Source organism: Carassius auratus, chromosome 2 (assembly GCF_003368295.1).
Source record: "Carassius auratus strain Wakin chromosome 2, ASM336829v1, whole genome shotgun sequence".
Lineage (NCBI taxonomy): Eukaryota > Metazoa > Chordata > Actinopteri > Cypriniformes > Cyprinidae > Carassius > Carassius auratus.
Window position 1 is genome coordinate 21,406,531 of NC_039244.1, and position 20,331 is coordinate 21,426,861.

At 36.8% G+C, this 20,331-nt stretch overlaps 1 protein-coding gene across 1 annotated transcript in view; it reads right to left on the reverse strand.

Annotated features, from left to right (window-relative positions):
- The window catches only part of LOC113120445 (calsyntenin-2-like), a 91,906-nt gene extending 85,396 nt beyond the window's left edge, over positions 1-6,510 (reverse strand). Inside the window, exon 1 of the mRNA XM_026290259.1 lies at positions 6,392-6,510. Coding sequence (XP_026146044.1) covers positions 6,392-6,458 — 67 coding nt within the window. The 5' untranslated portion in view covers positions 6,459-6,510. The remainder of the gene's footprint in view (positions 1-6,391) is intronic.
- Positions 6,511-20,331: the final 13,821 nt, after the last annotated feature.

Sequence of the window (20,331 nt, forward strand, 5' to 3'; positions counted from 1 at the left end):
ATAGTATAGTCAACGTAGGCGTCCCGTATACGGGACGGGGGTGACATTTAACAGGTTAAAGTTATCCATAGTTTTTTTTTTTTTGTGGTTCTTTTTTTTTTTTAAGTATCGGTTCAGGCACAGTTTAGGTGCATAGCAGCTGTACCGAATACAAGAAGCTATCAATCAAGAAGGTATCAGGATTATGACTTATTTTTCAGTTTTAGTTTTTGATTAATCACTTGGATTAATCATTCATTTTGACAGCACTATAATGTTTATTGTAAATAGACAACCATACAAGTGTAATTGTTACTAAGCCTGCACCAATGTTCTTGTCCATTGCCCTCGCAGATTCCTGGAGCTAAGCTTGGATGTACAGTACATTTACATTCCATTAAAGGTTATTGATGACATGCCTCTAAAGTTTGACTTTTTGGACCATAACAATAGTTATTGGTAACTAGTCATCATATCTCTAGTCCTTTAATGTATTTGCATTGTACTAAAGTGCGTTCATTTTAAATGGGCATATATGCGGCTGATGTAGACCTGAAGGTCAAAACGTTGCTTGATTAAACTCCTCTGGAGCAGTAGTTTTCAGTGTTCAGACTTGTTCTTTATTTGTCTGTATCATTCAGTTGTCTTGCACCTGCGTCCTAATTGGATGTTTGGGATGTGCACACCATTTTTGTATTTTCATATATGCGGCTGAAACAGGTAGCCTAGTGCATCCCAAATTTTTCAACATGAACATTTTAATATAACATTATAGTCATTATGGCCTTTAGAAAAATGTTTTTTTGAGGAGGTGGGGTAGTGCACAATAGGCCCCTGTGGTGCGGCCTAAGCTTTTGTTCTTAATGGCATTTACATTACTTTTACTTTTATACTTTAAGTAGTTTTTTAAACCAGTACTTTTACACTTTTACTTGAGTAAAAAGCTTGAGTTGATACTTCAACTTCTACAAAAGTCTTTTTAAACCCTAGTATCTATACTTCTACTCAAGTAATGAATGTCAGTACTTTTGACACCACTGCTTTTAGGCACCGTCGGCACTAATCAGATAACGCTGTCAAATCATACTGCATTTAGCTACAATCTCAATTCTAAATATTCAGTATTATAAGCATGTGTTGTTATAATCACTAATTACCTTTTGAAGCCTTTATTTCAATCCTCTCAAGTGCAAGTCAAAGATAATACTTTAAGTGTGGCATATGAACCCCCGTAATGAAATTCTTGAGTTATTAAAAGACTCACCATTTAATTAGCATGTAATATATATATATATATATATATATATATATATATACATTTCAATAACTAAACTGATAAGCATACAGTAACAGTCAACTTTGGGAAAGCTAGCTACTTCTGGGTAGGTCGGCTTCTTAAATTCTTCGTAGGTAGCATAAACAAAGACCCAAGGTAGATTGAAACAATATCTCTATCTCAAAATATATCTCAGAGGCAAAGGTGGCACACCATGCAAGAGATATATGCAGTAAACTACACTTTAGAAAGAGAAAGCATGGGGAAAAGGCAGAGAGAATCGACAATGGGATGCTCCCCGCAGATCCAACACATTCTCGTTATTCTAATTTGGCTTTCACCTGGAGTTTTTGGTAACACTTCTCAGTTTTCAAACACAAACATTCTTCAAGAGATTTTGGCAGCAAAACTGAAGTCATCACCTCCCTGACAGTATTGATGGATTCAAAATGAAAACGCTCTCAGCTTTCATTCTTTCAATTATCACCCGTTCATATGATTCTTATGGTTTCTTTTCCACAACATATAATGCTTACAACCTGGGTAGAATAGAGATTGCTTGTGAATGTCTTGAAAAACACCTGGGGACATCTTTTGGATGCATCCCACTGGGCCACATGATGCGTGCAAAACAATAGTTTACACTCATACACAAAATGCATTTTCAGTGTTCACAAAGCATCATGGGAAATCATAGCAATGCTTGGCTCAGCTGCTTCGGTTTGGTTCCTTACTAAAAATAATAAAACAAAAGGGAAAAATTAGCAACATGAAAATGCATATACAGCATTGCGGCGGAAAAAAGCTTCCTTAACCGATCGGTATCTACAGAAACTCAGAATGTAATGTTTTTTTGCAGTCAGATATTTAACTTCAGAAATTGTCTCCACAACTGTATAAACTATGATGAAACTATATTAGTAAGAGAACCATAAGTTAGTAAAATTCCTCAGGTATGGTTCTCGACCCTTAGAGATCACTATATGTAATTCCAATGGAGGAAAGAGATAGAGCACATTGTTGATTTACTTCATGTAGGGCACAATCTCATTCACGCACATCATAGCAAAACCCAAAATAATTCTTAAACTTTCATCAACAGCTGAACCTTGAGTGAACAGGCTCGAAACGAACCATTTTGTGGTCTAAAATGTAGGTTGTTGAGTTACTAGGGTTACATTGTCAGGGCAAATCAGCTATATTTTTGAAAAAAGGTCACAAAACACTTTCAAACAGGAACGAAAACAAATTAGATCTGCAAAACATCAAATAATTCTTATTACTCAAGTCTGAGGACAATTATACGATCACCCAACAAGGTTGTTTATATAAAACGCATCTGGTTAAATGTTCCTCTGTTCACTTTCCTTCCTTTTTTTTTCAGGCTGCCTACTTAAACCACCCCCTAATCTGCTTTATTAAGCATCTTCTAAGCATCTATATTTCAGATTAATTAACATGAAGCGTAGAAACTAATTACATTTAACATTTAGAAAGCCCACATAAAAAAACGAAGCGTCTTTCCTCGCTATTTATTTACCTACGAATGTGTGTAGAATTGTACTGTAGGTCACATTCAAGTAAATTGAACCTACCATGCTTATTATGAACCTCCTGAATTATCTGTCATGAAATATGATATACATGACACTCCAGTCAGCTCTTATTCATATCAAGCCAGTGACCCCTGTGGAAAACAGACTCAGCTGAAAATACATGCGTGATCTTTTGCATCATGTACAGCACCCTTAATTTTAAATGACAACCTGTAACACCTTAAAGGGGATTGTGACCAGCACATAATCAACACTCCATTAACAAGATCAAAATACTTTTTTACCGTTTCTAACACAGAAGAGAGGAATTATTTATTATAATTTAATAGCAAAATCGCGTATAAGATTTCTGTTTTTAGACAGAATAGTCCAAACACAATCACAAAACATGCAAAGTGCTCCACCAATTTGCAGCAGGTTGCCCTTCTATCAAAGAAACAATACAACTGCAAAGTTGAACTGCAGGCACTGTGATTCTCTTTCACTACATCCTCCTATTCTCACTATTTACAATCCATCCATAGTTTCCCTGGACCGCTTCCTAGCTTGGGTTTTGTTAGCTAATCTGGTGCGAGGAAGGCAAAGTTCAGTGGAACAATGTGGCATTGTACATCATCTGAGAGAAGAGATTAATGGGAAAGAGGCTGGTGAAACCACGAGTGAGATAAAGAATTAGCAAAATGAAGCTGGCGTTTCTTTTTTGCCTTCCTCTACTGACTCCAGCTCATCCTTCATGGTAATTTGATTGAGAATGCTCCATGCATACTACAAGACCTACGCTATCTGCTCAACAGGGGAAAGTCTTGTTCCCAGAAATAACAAATCCCTGCCTCAGCATATATCATCAACTTGAGGCTCATCATCGTTGTTTTACATCAAAGCAAGCTGATACATGGGAGACAGTAAGCGAGGCAGGAGAAAAAGACGAAGGAGAATGAGGCGAAGCACTTAACAATCCCGGGTCGTGTTCCCACACCCCAATTAATGTGGTGCCAGAAGGACGCCTGCATTCCTTTCTCTAAACAGACGAAAACAGGATTGATGACAAAGCCTCCCACGCATAACTCACAGTCTGACGTGGAAGAGGTGTGTCGGACAGAGAAAGAAAGACAGAAAGAATGGGAGCGAGGAGAATTACAGAGAATGACGGATTGAGACGGAGGGCCCGTTTTTCTCCGAGTCTCCCTGGCAGCAATTTTACGTTTGTGCCCATTGGCTCCCAGTGAAAAAGCAGTGAAATATCACCTGTCACCCAATCAGAGCGCAGCACTCATTTCTCAGTGATGCTTTAACAACAGCTGCAGTCCACCATTAATATGTCACTGATAAATCAAAGTAACGTGCACAGGAATTTCCACAAAAAAAAAAAAAAAAAAAAAGATTGTGGATTATGTATAGAATGGATATATAGTTTTCTCATTATTCTGAAAGAAAGAAATCAAAAGTGACTGTTCATATGACATTTATAATGTTACAAAATATTTCTATTTCTTTTGAACTTTGTGTCTTCTAACAACTTATTGTGGTAAGGGAAATAAGCCATCAGAGTGTTATCCTGGATTCCTAAAAATATTTTCCTTCAGATCTCAATATGCTGATATACATGTGAAATATTCCTTACATTTAGCCATGAAAACAAAAATCACAAGGCATCAGTTATGATGCTTTGAAAGATGCAAACATTTGTAGAGTCAAAAATACAAGAGGACAAAACCCACTAAATAATGTCATTATCCAAAGGTCCAAATTTTGTCACTTTAATTATTATAAAATATAATTTTACATTATTTTATTTATTTGCATTTGAAATCTCATATAAAATATGACTGCATGGTCAGTAAGAAATTGACAAAATTTTGGATAAAAGGGATCGAGAAAAGTCGGTCCTTTCACCAAAATAATTAGTTAATAATCAATCAATCAGTCAATCACTGACAAGATTAATAATATGCTAATACTATAAAGTTTGGTATTACAAAAACTTGCTGCAAAGACAACTTTTAAAAAAAATTACATTATATTTAATATAATATTGTCGGCTGAAAGATTCCCCAAGGTATGAACAACAAATCTTTATCAGCTGCAAAATAAACAGCATGCCTTTCTGGTGCAAGCTGCAAAAATAAATATATAAAAGCCAGTAAAGTGCTTTTTTCCAAGGCTGCCAGAAAGGAGATTAATTGAAGCCATTGTCATTTAATGAGTTGTAGAGAGTTACCTGTCACAATGCTTCCACACATTCCTCTGTGTAAACAAAATCACTTTATTTAATTACTTTGCATCTGTCAAGCCACCACTCTCCCCACATCCTTCCACCTAACAACTTGCACTTGAAAACCAGCGGGTCGGAATCTGTCTTACATAAACAACACACAAGTCATAAAGCTGTGCTGTCATTCATTGCTCCATGAGAGGTGATTGGCGGTCTAAGGTGTTGACTCCTCCAACGTGACTCCAAAGCGTACAATGTATGAGTCATTTTTTTAAGGCCGGACGGTTTATTGAACACTTGTTCATAGAAAGGGTGACAAGATCCACTTATACAAGTGCTCTGTGTCATCACAACAATGGAGATAGAGGCAGGAAGCACACTTAAAAATAACTTGAAGGTCAGGTGAATCTGTCTCCATAACAGTGGAAAGCATTGACTGAATCTCTTTTTTTATGAGCACTATGGTGCAATACGCATAAAATCTCACACTCAACCACCCTCACTTACATACAGAGGAACAGAGAACCAGTACTACTGAAGAACCAAGCCATTGTTACCATCCACTGCTGTAAATTCCACAATAAACCTGGATGTTCTGGAGTGAGTTAGTGAGTTTCATAAGAATAGATTAGATATGGAAAAAGAAGGCTGCAAAGTTAATCAAAATGATCACAATCATGATTAAAGTACATAAAAGCTGCCATATAATTAAAAATATCTCAATTGCCAAGTCTGTATTCTGTACATGCTGCATGCTTCAAAATTAACCATTGGTTGTTCTCTAATGGGATGTATTGAAGGCATTGTCTTAAAAGGAGTTGTTGGAAAAACGGCTAATAAAAACACATTTTAATAATATATACAATTTATAAATCAATTTTAAGAAAACAATCCTGAATAATTATTCCATATTATATAGCAGTAATTAATATTCCTATTGACTGTGTTCCAAAAATAAATAGCAAAGTGCAATTGTTATTATATAACTCAATTACATCTAAACTGGACAAAGATCTTATGTAAAAAAAACAACAACAAAAAAACAATAAAAAATCATAAATAATCCATTTAGTCACAGAAAAAAGTATTCATTAATTAGGAATGGAAAATTTACAGTTATTATCACCAAATAAACCCCAAAACAAGGGCTTATTATAACTTAAATATATAGATAAATAGACACAAAACATTGATCCAGTTAAAATAATGTGATTGTGAGAAGAAAAAGGATGTTGAAAGACATGAAACAAACACAGTGCAAGACACTGGGTATCAGGGACAACAGCCTGAATGCCTGAATGCCATGACTGGCCAATCAGGATCGAGTAATTCCATAGCACTGTGTGATAAGTTTGGTAAGTTGTATACCTGCATAAGGGACAGGGGCGTCTTTGTCCAGTGCGACCAGAGGAGGGTCGAGCATTACAGTGTCCATGTTCTCAATGATGACACCATGGTAGGATGTCTCGATCCATGGTTTGTGCTTATTCACTACAATGGAGAGAGAGAAAAGAAACAGAAAAAAAAGATCATTTAAATTCTGAACTAAATGTTTTTCCAAGTTTCAACAAACATCTCCTAAATAGGAATAAAAACACAGAGTCAGAGTCTTTTCTTTCAGTTACTTTTCATGCAAAGAATAGCTAATAATTGCAATCGATACAAGTCCAATAAGCATGGGTTTTTGTCCAATTCCTCAAATGGCAGCATCCCTGTCTTCTACGGCACGTATCCAGGGAAACACCCTCATTTATCTGGTGCTGGCATGCTCTGTTGTTTCTGCGTTTTTTTTTTTCAGTTGCTGCTGTATAACAACAGATACCAAAACAAGATGCTAATCAATGGATGACAAACGCAATCTCCTAGCCAGTGAAAGGAAAACATCCGCACAAGAGTCTTTGTGCATTAAACAGCTTGTACCTAAGCAGTGTTTACATTTCTCAGAAAAATCTACATGCTGTTGGCTCACTAAACGCTCTGTATACAACTATGCCATGTTCGTAAGTATCACAACTGTAAGGTTAATTCAAAATCAGATTTTCAGTCAATTCATTTAGTCTAATCACTTAAGATGTAATGATGTAATGTAGTTTTAAAACTTTCATACATGCAGAATGAAGGGGGACAAAAACACACAAACAAAAAATACCAACTGAAAAAAGTAATGATACGATGACACCTTAAACTGTGTGGCTTGCTGAGGACATTAAGTTTACAGTAGGTAAGGTAGGTAAGGTATGTTTATTCACATAAGTTCCTGCATTCGAAAATGTTTGACCTGTGAAATCCTATCACAAGAATAAAGAATAAGGATATGTGAAGGCATGACCTAATAGCACAGATAGAAGAAAACAAAAAACAGCTGCACGTTTGCAGTGTTGCATGAAAGTGGAGTAGATTTTGGGGATTTATTATTATATGGTATATGAAAAAAATCCACTAAATTGTTGCATAACTTCCTTGGCATATGGTGGAAATGTTGGAAAAACAAAAGATTCATGTGGGTGATGAAAAGCAATTCATTAACAGAAGAAGAAGAAGAAGAAGAAGAAGAAGAAGAAAAGCTTTATACGATTTGCCCCTCATGTAATCAGAAATCCTCCTTCAGCAAGAGTTAATGGAGTTTTAGATTAGTACTGGCTATTCAGTAACCCCTCACGTGGCTCAGTTCGAGATCCACCAAAGCAATTAATGAAAGAGTAAATTAAACCATTTCACACTTGTGGAGGACAATCTACACAGTCAAGTCTCAAAGAAAAGTCCTCCTGAAAAGCTCAGAGTGTCCTCGTAATGCATAAGACAGGGAACAAATCATCCGATTTAGATTGCCAGATGATTAAACCAGCTGCCAGTGTCATTTTCAAAGACTACAATCTTGTTTTCAATGAGTTTGTGCCATTTATCTCTTTTTATCTTATTCTAAAGCAAGAATAAGAAGACGTGTTAGGCTCCGGCTGTCGAGAACGCGCTCAGGACAGTTCGCTCACTGTAGTGAAAATCAAAGGTAAAAAGGGATAAACTGCAACAGTTAGAGTTAAAAATATCTCAGTTTGTGTTCTACTGAAGAAACAAAGTCAACTACATCTTAAATGCCTTGGGGTAAGCAGATAAACATAAAATGTTCATTTTTGGGTGAACTATCCCTTTAACTCAGACACACTTACGTGGACAAAACTACGTTTTTGACTACTTGCAAATATCTCAGCTTGTTTTCTCACTTGAAAGTGGCTATTTGAACACACACAGATGAATAGCCAGGTTGCATCTATCTAGCTGCGTTACTCATACAAAGACACCTACCTCAAGCTCCAGAAAGGCAAACAAATTTGTGATGCAGATGTATGGACAAACAGGTCTGATTTAATGCAGTCTGATATTCTCATTTTGCAGAAAATGAATAAAAATGATTGCAAAAAGGCTTTCATTTAGGCTACACAGCTTGCATGACCCCTTAATATAAGTAATAAAGGCCTGATTCATTAGGTAAACATTTATTCGAGTGTTTCATGTGTGAAATGTCACAGGCTGGGAAAAACATGTGGCTGTCATCGTGTACACAAGATACAGTAAATAACTGTAATTTGGATCAGGTACTTTCTATTATAATAATACATCCCTCCAGGCTTCAGTCACTGCAAATTCACATCGAACTATCTCGTTCTCACTCCCTCTCTCTCTAATAAGGTTAGTGGTGTCACTAAGAGCAATATCCCTACTCTGTAATCCCTGAGCTATTACTCATGAGATGTCTGCAGCCATTATACAGCATTAGAGCTCCGTGATGGAAGCTAATTCAATGTGGACTTTTTTCTTACATCCGCTCCCCTGCACTAAAGAGCTCAGCCAACAAAACACAAAACATAATGGCAGATGCATAAATGCACACACACACACCAAAATTGTATATGCATTTACCATTAAGGAATGCAACCACTGACACACATATACATATACATATATATATACATATACATATACATATATATATATATATATATATATATATATATATATATATATATATATATATATATACATACATATATATATATATATGTACACTATAAAATGCTTTAAAATACCATAAAAATTATTAGTAGTAGTAGTACTAAGATGTATCTTTACTCACACAATGCTTCACATAAACTAAAAACAAAGAATTAATAAAATATCATGAACAAAGAACAAAATTAAATTAGTGTTATAAAAATATATAAAAATAAATATCAAATATATAAAATAATATGTAATTATAAAATATATATATATATATATTTTTACTTTTAGTACTTTTTAGAAGAAAAAAAAAATATTTTAGACATCATAGCATCAGCCTGCATTTGGTTCATTCATTTGCCTGTGAGCACTATCCAAATAACCTGAATTGAATTAAAGCAGGTGAGCCCAGAGTGAGGGAGGTAGAAAATTCAGGTCGGGTCTCACAAGAGGACAAGAAAGGGGCTATTATAGAATCAATTATTTATTCAACTTGATATATAATTATTCCAGCATTTCAAGCACTTGATAAAATGTTGCCGGGGGAGGAAGTGAACGTTGGCAAATCTACTTTGACCCTTTTCCAACCTGCTATAATGAAAATCCCAGTCAGCATTCCAACGGTAATTAAACTTGGGGACAGCTTGCAGAATTGATGGTGAATTTTACTGCTCTCCCTGTGTCACGCAACAAGCTATTAATTTCTGACCTGTCGACACCGTAACATTACATTCGGCTCATAACATTGGAATTAAACAATAATCGAAACACGCGTGTGGGACCCAGAGAAAAAAGAAAGTGCTAAAGCCAAGAGACCAGCAGAGAATGACTAAAGAGAGAGAGGAGACCGGGAATATTCAGGAATACATTCTGCAGCGTGTATTACAGTGCCGATTTAGCACGTAGTGTTATTGTTTACATGTGTAAACAACAAAAACTGATGCTGGACCAGCTAATGGATCTAAGCAGAAAAACAAATCTTCTTAAGGCTCATTCAAGGCCACTACACTAGAGAATAAAGAACCCATTAGCCAAATGGCTGGTAAACACGATCTGTGATGGCCATTGTCTTGAGACAAAGTCTAAGGACTTCAACTCAATCATAGTCAAGAGAGTCAAAGATCAACCCCAGGCCGGCTAAAATAATCTGCTAGAGCCAAATGAGGGTATTAGTAGAAAATTGTTAATTAATGTCCCTTGCACTGTGCAAATGACCAGTACATAGGCTCTGTATTGGGAAAAGGAACAGAAATGACTATCAGGAAGGCAGTAATTAGCCACAATGACCTAGCATAATCCAATAGTAGCAGGAAGGAGTTTTCTGGTAAGGGCCGAAGGGTAATTTTCAGATGCATTAAGCTCAACCAAGCCGCATCCCACACGTCCACAGAGACACACTTCTTATGCTTGCATCACTCGTCTTTAATGCTAATTAATGAGGTCATAATCTCAAACTTTTTCTATGGCAAGCAGTGAGATTTGCAGGTCTTCAGAGACTTCTCATATAGGGGGCCCAGTTGACTAAATTAGCGTTTTATCATGCTATTTAATAGCACAGCCATTAAAAAAATGTTTGCATATTGAGGACTGCCTGAGTTAATTAATGAATGAACAGATCGTTAGGACTGTGTGCCGTCATTCTTGGACATCTGGAAAGCATCGTAAAAGGGTGCTGGGTATTGAGTCGGTGCGGAGGGAGCAAAATGGTGACCTCAATAAAGGGGGTGAAAGAGGGAAATTGGTTTTAATGTTTTGAACGTTCAGTGGTGGTTTCAGTTGCTTTGGCTAACCTGCACGGTTTCCATTAAAAGCGATATATTGTAAAAATGGCTGTGGCAGCAAGTCCTCATACAATTTTCTGTGGTTAAAAATACATTGCTGTTGCCTGGTGGTGTGCAGCAAATTCTCCAAGAAACAAGAGGTGACGAGTTTGAGACCAACCAGCTTGTGTCATTTGTCAATCATGCCTCCCCTCATTACAGCATTTTCTATTCACATTACAGCATTTCCTATCAAAAGTGATAAACATGTCGAAAAAATGTGTGATTTGGAATGTATCTTAAACCCTGTTCATGCTGAAAACTGCATGTGCTTGTCTCTGACAGTTGGGATGCTATAGGTGTTCTCATTCCTTAAGCAGATGTCATTCCATGTTGTTGCTAAAAATAGACATGCTAAAGTACAAATATTGCATCTAATTGGAATTGGTGCATAAAATGCATAATATCAAAGATACTGTGTGAGCTGGGTTTTAGTTTCTATTTATCTCTGATTATGACATCCATTTCAAGGTATCTGTTTGCAACTTGGCGGCGCTAAATAATACAGGTCCAAAATGTGAGAGTGTAATAATGTTTTTAAAAGTTTGCGGTCAATAACATAAATAAATACCTTTATTAAGTAAGTATGCATTAAATTGATCAGAAGTGACAGTTAAGATATTAACAATATTTTGAAATATTTATTTTTTTAAATAAACGCTCTTTTAAACTTTCTAAATTAAAGAAAAGGGCATCACGGTTTCCACAAAAAATATATAAAATAAATGTTTCTTGAGCAGTAAGTTTATAAGAACAATCTGACATTGAAGACTGACATAATAGCGGTTGCAAATTCAGATTTTTGAATCATTCAAACACGATTGAAAAAAATTCCATTTCCATCTCTCTCTTCTTTTCATCCTGCATTACTCTGCATTACTTAAAAATCCTCTCGGGCCTTCATGGACATCTTTATAACCCAAACTGGCAAAGAGCAAACATTCACAAAGACAATACGCAGGTGACTTGTCTTGAATCTGCCATCGCTGTGGGAGGCGTACAGGCTAATTTACAGCAAAATTTCTCCATAATTAGCATTAATAATCCCTGACACAAACAACTGAAAGACAGCAGAGGTTTATAAATGTCATTAATACTACACACATGCCAATATAAATGACTCATTCCCTTGTGTAAATAAATTCTGTGAATCAACTTAGGTCACCAGCCAAGAATATAAATTTGTTTGATTAGACTCTCGACAAACATTGAAGCGAATATCTTTTGTAATCGAAAAGTTCTCCGCGCTGGCATTTGCTACTGTCAGCCTGGCTTCGACACTCCAGGGGACTCGGAAATGTCAGTTGTCGGTAATTAGAAAGCTGGCATATTCATTCATGGGGCTTAGTTTCCTTGTCAAGGAATCCGCGTCCTTATGGTCTTTTCATTAGCCATATTGTTTATGAGCCATATGTGTGAGACACAATCAACCCTTATGAAAAGAGCCATTTTGATTACAAACCTTGTGAAGGCACTTAAATTACAAATCATTGTTAGAAACACAGAGAACTGATTGAGGTGGAGAGATGAAGGATTTTAGGGGGACTTGAGAGGGATTCGAATGAAAGCAAGGAGTGAAGAGAACAATGATCTCCTTAGTGACACGGGTGCCAGAGGCTGAGCAAGAGAGAGGGCAGGGCTCAACTTTCCATCTTCTCCGGATTAAAATTAAAAGGGCCTGCTAGTTCATCTTCTGTCTTTGGGAGATCTGGACGCTCCAGTGGCTCTCAGAATCTCTGGGCGGTTTGAGGTGATGAAAACGAAAATTGATGCTGGGGCTCCAGCTCCTTGCCTCCCTCCCTGCACTTAACAAGACGTCTGCTGTGCCCAAATGCCCATCACCTTTTATCTGCCTTAGCGAGTAGGGATGTGCTTAATCTACATATTTTCAATGAGTAGTCGGTGGGTTGTCTGAACAACTAGTCTTAAAGGGAAAATAAATTTTGTCATTATTTACTTGTTTCAAACCTGTATAACCTTCTTTCTTCTTTTGAACACAAAGACATTTTGAAGAGTGTTTTTGCTCTTACGATGAAAGTCAGTGTTGTCTTGGACACCGCTGATTTTCGTTTTTTAGACCAGCAGCTCTCAATTCCAGTCCTATAGACCTCCCGCTCTGCACATTTTGTGTGTTTCTCTTATCACTTCAGACATTTGTTCTATTCAACTGTAAGTGCCCTGCAAAGTGGGCATCACAGGATATTCCACCATGATTCCAGTTCGAAGCGAGCGTATGTTTCATTTTAAGGTCCTTACAGTGTATGACATGTGAATTTAACTTGTATTTATTTACAGAGGTATATGATACTGTGTAGAGACCATGTCAGTTGGAACACAGTTCATGCATGGAGTTCATGGGGGGTAGTAAATGACGACAGTGGTGAACTATCTGTATTATGTCCCGTTTTACAACCTGTACAGAAATGTATCAGGTGTCCACAGAAGTCGTCTTTGAAGTTTCAGCTCAAAAAACACCACAGAACATTTATTATTCCATGCTGTAAATACCTCTTTTTGGATAGAAGCAAAATAATGCTGTTTTCCTGTCTCTTTAAATGCAAATGAGCTAAAGCTCAATGGGAAATTGCATTGCAACCAATAAGAGTAATTTCGCAACTATGGTTTTGGGAAACGCACCCCAGAAGGGGGATGTGATGTGCCTAAGTTACTATGGCAACAACAAGCAAAACATCAGTTTGTTTATGATTATCATTTTTATCATAGTTTTGCTCACATGATGTTGCAGTTCTTTGTCATCACGAAAAATTTATACTTTTTATGAGTCTAACATTTCTGAGTGAAACCTGTTTTAAAACCAATGACAGTGACAACACGGCCAATGTACAGTCGTTTGTTCAGATTTTATTTATACTATCCATTTTCATACAAAAAAGAACACTTTTAACAGTCGTAAGTAACTTTTAAACCAAAAGTAGTACCTACTAGACGGTATGCTATTTCAAACGCAGTAAGTCAGATAAGCGAGACATCCAAAATATGTGTAGAGGAACAGGGTTTGCAAACACTGTCATAACAGTCCTCATAAAAAATTAACCTGTGGATCATGCATAGTAATGGTAACATTACTCATACTAGGCAATCTGAAGTCGTAATTCTCAAATTTATAATTGATGGTGTTGAATTTGTTACACAAATTGTGTTTTGGCTGTAAAAGAAATGTAACTCCTCAGGTAAAGTTGACCATGTTGACAACACACTAAAACCCTCTCTAAGAGGTTGCATTTCTAAATCAATCCTCTTTAAAGAACTGCTGCAAAAAAAAACATCTACTCTAGTCGACCTAAAAGACAGATGACTAGTTGACCATCTTGAACATCTCTATTACCAGTGAGCTACAGCTAAACAGACAAAGACAAAGAGAAACTCTCAGAGCGTCAAAGAGGAGCAGTGAGAGTCCATCTGAAATGCAGATTGTCTCTACTTCACAGTAAAAAACACATGTACGATATAAAATCTAATTAGCTGAAAAAAAGTTGCAATTGTGAGAAATAAATTTGCAACTGTGAGGTATAAATTTCAGATAAGGACCAATAAAGTTGGAATTAGGGTTAAAACATTCAGGTGGAAACATGCTTTCATAGTGTTATATACTGTAATTGTGATTTAATAATAAACATTTTTAAAACAAACACTAAACAAAATTTGTGTAAAGTTATAAGAAGGATATTTAATTGTCAGTGTATATCTGATGACAACATTGCATGTGAGAAGAGCAAGTATGTGTGTGTGCTTGATTCCATATGCTCAAATCAAATGGAGTGTTATCTATATTTGCAGTACATCTACTCATTTATCAGACATTTTATGCAGAGCAACTTAAAAGTGAGAAGGGCTATGCCATAAACTATTATTATCTATTGAGGGCAATTTGCACCACCTGCCAGCGAAGGTACAACCTTTGATTCAAATTTACAGTGGATATCTGCCTTATAATCAACTACCAACACATTCTGAATGTGTCATGTGTACTTAAGACTCATAAAACACAATAAATTATATGTTCCTCTAGCAAACTGCCACTTGAGTAGCTACATTTCTTGATTGCATTGAGTTCTCCCACATATCCCATCTGAATTCAAGCCCAAGCCATCTCTGTTAGACAAACGCTGTTGCCTGGTAGGATTGGAACAGACCTAAGCTCTTACAGAAGGAGGTTTCTGGTATGGGCACAATGGTAGGGATTTCCTTTTGTGTCCTCCAAGAGGGGCTGGCATACAGGGGGGATTTTCTCAGCTGAGAGAAGGAAAGAGGCACTGGTCCACTCAGAGGCACACAAAAAATCCTCTTTACAGTGCAAGTTGACAGTGGCAGTACCACTTGAAAACTTAACAGCTCACAAGAGGTGGTGGAAAAAAAAGAAAGCTTGACGGGGAACCTTGAGATAGGTGTTGTCTCATGTCCTGAAGACATGATTCCTTCACACAAGGACAGATTTACTACCACTTAGCTTTCAACATTTCCCTGACAAATGACGTTTGACAAATTATGCATGCTGGACATTTAAACAAGGCACAAAAATGACATAACATCCTCAGCCAAATACAGAGGCTGTAAAACAGAGCTTTGTTTTATGTTACTGAGTCATGCATGTGGGCAGGTGTAAACATCCCACATTTCACAATATGTAGCTTTTTATTTGCTTAATAGCACATCGTTTATGGCAGAAGGGAAGATAATAAAGAGTAGATTGTTTTCGGTCGTGGTCGTGTGTTTATCATCACACCGCCTGTGTTTTCTTGTGAGCATGTTTTCTAGTAGCACACAGTTGAAAAGAAGAGCATATGTTCTCTTCTGGATGCTGATTTTCTGCATGGGATGCTAGTGTGCCCGAGAGACTAGGTCCGGGAATCATCATGAATGTATCCATTCCGGTTCCTCAATGGTTCCAATGGTTGATTTTTAGTACCTTTGAGGCAGAAATATTTGGAAGAAAGTAATGCAATTCCATTGCCAATGATGATAATCTTATAATAATAATAACATAATCAGAACTACACAGGACACAAGTATATGGTCTTGATCCACTATACAATGAACTGACTCAAACGTGTCATTCTTACATGCATTGGACACGTTCTGTAGATTTTGCAATTGTGTTAAGATGGAGCTTTTTTTTGGGGGGGGGGGGGGGGGGGGTATATCAGTGTTGATTAAATTAATACAACCAATACAAAAATTACACAAGATTGTTATAGATTGCTAATATTGCCTCAAGTACTCAAATTATATTCTTACAATTGTCTATATAATTACTGACAATTGAGAATCTCTCTCTCTATTTCCTCACTGCTGTTGCCCTCGCTGCAAGCAGGTTTGATGATGCAATAATGTGATACTCAAATGCTATTGGTTTGAATGGTTACCTCTTGATTATGACTGTTAAATATTTAGAAGGTGGGAAATCATATTAAGCATCACTTTTTGGGTAAAGCAATTGATCATTTGACTGTCCGTTCTGATAAGGGATGTCAAATCTACTTTTACACTGTTACCGCAGGTTGTTTTCTCGCCCCCCATCCCCCTGGAATGTTAGTTTGAAGGAGCAGACCCATGATGGAGGGGAAAACCATGCAATTTAAAAACCATTGGGCTAGTGTTGGCCTAGTTTTGAATAGTAATTGTTTTGGTTTTGTTTTGCACTATTAACTTTAATAACATTTTGATCACATCAAGTTTCAAGTTTGTATTTATTTATATAGCACATTTAAAAACAGCAAGCAGGGCTGACCAACGTTTATGACATGATATCACAATGACTTAAAAGCTAAAGAAAAAAATTAGGATTTAAGAGAAGATTTAAAAACAGTAAAGAGATTGAGCCGTTCGGATGTAAACGTTGGTCAGCACTGCTTGCTGTTTTTAAATGTGCTATATAAATAAATACAAACTTGAAACTTGATGTGATCAAAATGTTATTAAAGTTAATAGTGCAAAACAAAACCAAAACAGTTACTATTCAAAACTAGGCCCGGCAATCGCAAAGGCTCCGTCTCCTCTTTTCTTTAGCCGTGATCTGGGGACAGTCAAAAGTCTCTGATCACCAGACCTCAGGTTTTGTGTGGGATTGTGTGGACAGAGAAGGTTGGACAAATAACTCGGTGCCAGATTGCTTACGAATTTAAAAACAAAGAGAAGAATTTGTAACTCAATCCTAAAATGCACAGGTAGCCCATGATCGAATTTACGTTTTCTTTAGAAGAACTTTCCAGCAGCATTCTGTACTAATTGGAGATGAGCAATAGAGTGTTTGGCAATGCTATAGTAGAGAGAGTTGCAATAATCCAACTGTGATGTAATGAGCGCATGGACAGCAATCTCTAAGGTTTTCTCAGAAAGAGAGGACTTGTCGACTTGGAACTAAATGTAATTCATTTCGGTGGTGGTACTTAATTTATATAAAACCAGTTTGTTACCCATACTTGAATGAGTTCAATGAGGTTTGTTTAATACCTTTAAAATAAATGAAAATACAGGGGTGGGGGGGGATTCTACTCCATATGACAGTTTTTTTTTCTCACCTCAGCTTTTATTAACCCCATTAATTAAACCTCTTTTTATGATGAACAGTTTTTCCGGCACAAACTGACCTGGACTCAGGCTGGTTTAAGCTTGTCTTTTCAGCAGAGCAGCCTATGAGCTGAAGCCCACAGATATGTGGCATCTCACCCCAGTGTCAGTTCAAAGTGTGGCGTTAATCCTAAAAGCAGCTGTCCGGAGTTATCCTCTCGCCTCATGTCCAGTCATGCCCGCTTTCCCTCTAACACTCCTCTTCTTTCCACACACTTCATCTGCATTGTAGATGGGATTATGCCACGGAAATGAGAACTTGTCTAAACAAAATACATCTCCAGCTCCTGGAATCCAGTAAGACTGTTCTGCGTGTAAACTAACCAGGATAATTCACTGTCAGTTTACAGCGTTGGCAGAAAAGGGAAGCCAGCTCTAATCTGGTTTGTCTGCTTAAGGGAGAGTGACTCTGGACACGATTGCGAGAGGAATGAAACCCACACAGGCTCCTGACCCAAAACTGCCGACCCTGAGGGGCTTCAAAACACACCGTCACGCAACCAAATCAAATCAGTAGTGAGACACATACAAACACACACACAGAGTGACAGCGTTGAAGAGACTGGCAGAGAAGAATAGGGGGGAAAAGGGGATTTCTGAAATATATTGTGAAGATGGATGGAAGCCATTAAAGGAGTTAAAAGAAGTGAGGGAGATAGAGTGAAGGAACCGAGCTAAACAAAGCCAAAGTGCAGCACAGAGGAAGATGGGTTGACTTAAAAGAACGGGGATGGAATAAGGAAGGAGCACTTTAGACCAATAAATCACTCGCAAAGAGCCCCTCGCTGAGACCATAACACAGAGAACTACGAGGGCACTTTAAAGCAACTCATTCTCTAAATGTCTGTCTATACCATAAAATACTTCCAAAAAAAAAAAAAAAAAAAAACCTGTGGGTAGTATGCATACTTATGATGCACTAAAGCTGTTGATTCATGGGTAAGCAGGTTTGAATTAGGATTTTTAAATGGCTGGTAGCTAATGCTGGTAGGCATATAGAAAGAAGTTTGGCTGTTGATATACAGATATGTACATTGGGGTCCAAAAGCCAAAAGACCATATTGAACATCTGGGTTTTGAATGAAGAACCAATGAACGAACGAACAAATGAATATTACTCCTGTTCCTCTTCATTGTCTTCACATGATCCTTCATAAATTATTCTAATATAATAAATATCAGTGTTCAAAATGGTTGTGGTGCTAAAACCGTGAAACATTTTTTCAGGGTTCTTTGATGAACAGACAGAACTAACATTTATTTATTTATTTATTTATTTATTTATTTATTTATTTATTTATTTATTTATTACATTTAATCGTTTGAAATATTACAAATGTCTTTTTGGTCACTTTTGATGAATTCAATGAATCCTTGTTTACTAAAATAAAATAAAAAAATCACATTTTAGGAATTTTGGAACCCATTGAGCAATGTTATAATAGCAAATGAACAGAGCACAGTCATATCCTGAAGCTCTATCAGCTGAAATCACAAAATCACAAGCCCTTCCTGTGAGAAAATGAAGAGGGGATTTTTCCAACATGAGTCTGACAGCTCGCTTATATGCCCAGCGGTACAACACAAAATCTACTGCCGGACAGTGGCAGTGCTGGATGAGAAAGATGATTTTATGTGGTGTCTAATCAGATCACATCCCACTCAGGTGGGAATGTTTATTTACCACATTGTTAGTTATTGTTACCAATGGTTACCAACTCGAATTGGATTTTGATTCAGGGACTCACGATGCAATTACAAATTGAAATAAAAAAATAAAATATGAAATATGAAATCTTTATTTTAAAATATAATTTTTTTATTTTAAATATTTGTTTATTTATATAATAAATGTCATATTTATGTATTAAATGTATGTATTTGTGTATTAAATCTATATTTGACAGCAATAAGTAAAATTCTCTAGCTTAAAATGAAAGTGACTGCATATGTTAAATATGCTCACATACTATTTTATTTTAGCATTGCAGATTTTAGTACTCATTTGGAATGTTTCATACAACATATGCTTTTTCAAAAAAAAAAAAGTAATTAATAATTAATTTGAAATGAAAATAGTTAACAGATTCTATAAAAATCATTAATATTGGATACAAACATTACAATACAAACATTAAAAATTATTAAACATTTTTGTGCATCAGTGCTTTTGACAAATTATCCTGAGTAAAGAGAACACAGAACACATAGATCTCCAAACCTATAAAAGTTCAACCATCAGTGGATGTGATATCTGCCATGCCGGCTTCTTTTCTTCCCTTGAGCATTTCTTTGATACAGTTTAATATCTTTTTTATTGCTCTTATAGCGGAGTTCATTAACATGCAGACACGTGCGTCCACGCACACAATAGGGATTAGATAACCTCACACTTCATGACATCTTTCTTGATACAGCGCGTGAATAAAGCAGCAGAATCTCTCCGCAGCCTGCACACGCAGGAAACCACAGTCAAGCTCGCCTTCATTTTTCGCCTAACTAATAAAACCAGACAGGCAAAGGCCACTCACCCTCTTTTGAGGAGAGTTTATTTTGATTTTGATTTAAAAAGACTGTGTTAGTCACACAGCTGCGGCGCTGCATGGAAATGGGCATGACGGAAGAAAACAAGGAGGAGGAGGGGGTTGGGGAGAATTATGAAGGGCCTCTCGCTGTTTTGACTGCATTTCCAAAACAGCCTGCCTGCTTCACAGAGGTGATTTCAAAGGAAAAGGCTTGGACACTGCGTAAACAGAGCATTATTTACATAGAGATTCCCTCAGTCTAAAAGATCAGCTTTGAAACAGGTGACAGGTGTGAACTCCCAACTCCTGAATTACACTGATACTAAAGCCACAAGGTTCAAAGCTGATAACCGTGGAAGTGCGTGACAAAACTTTACCA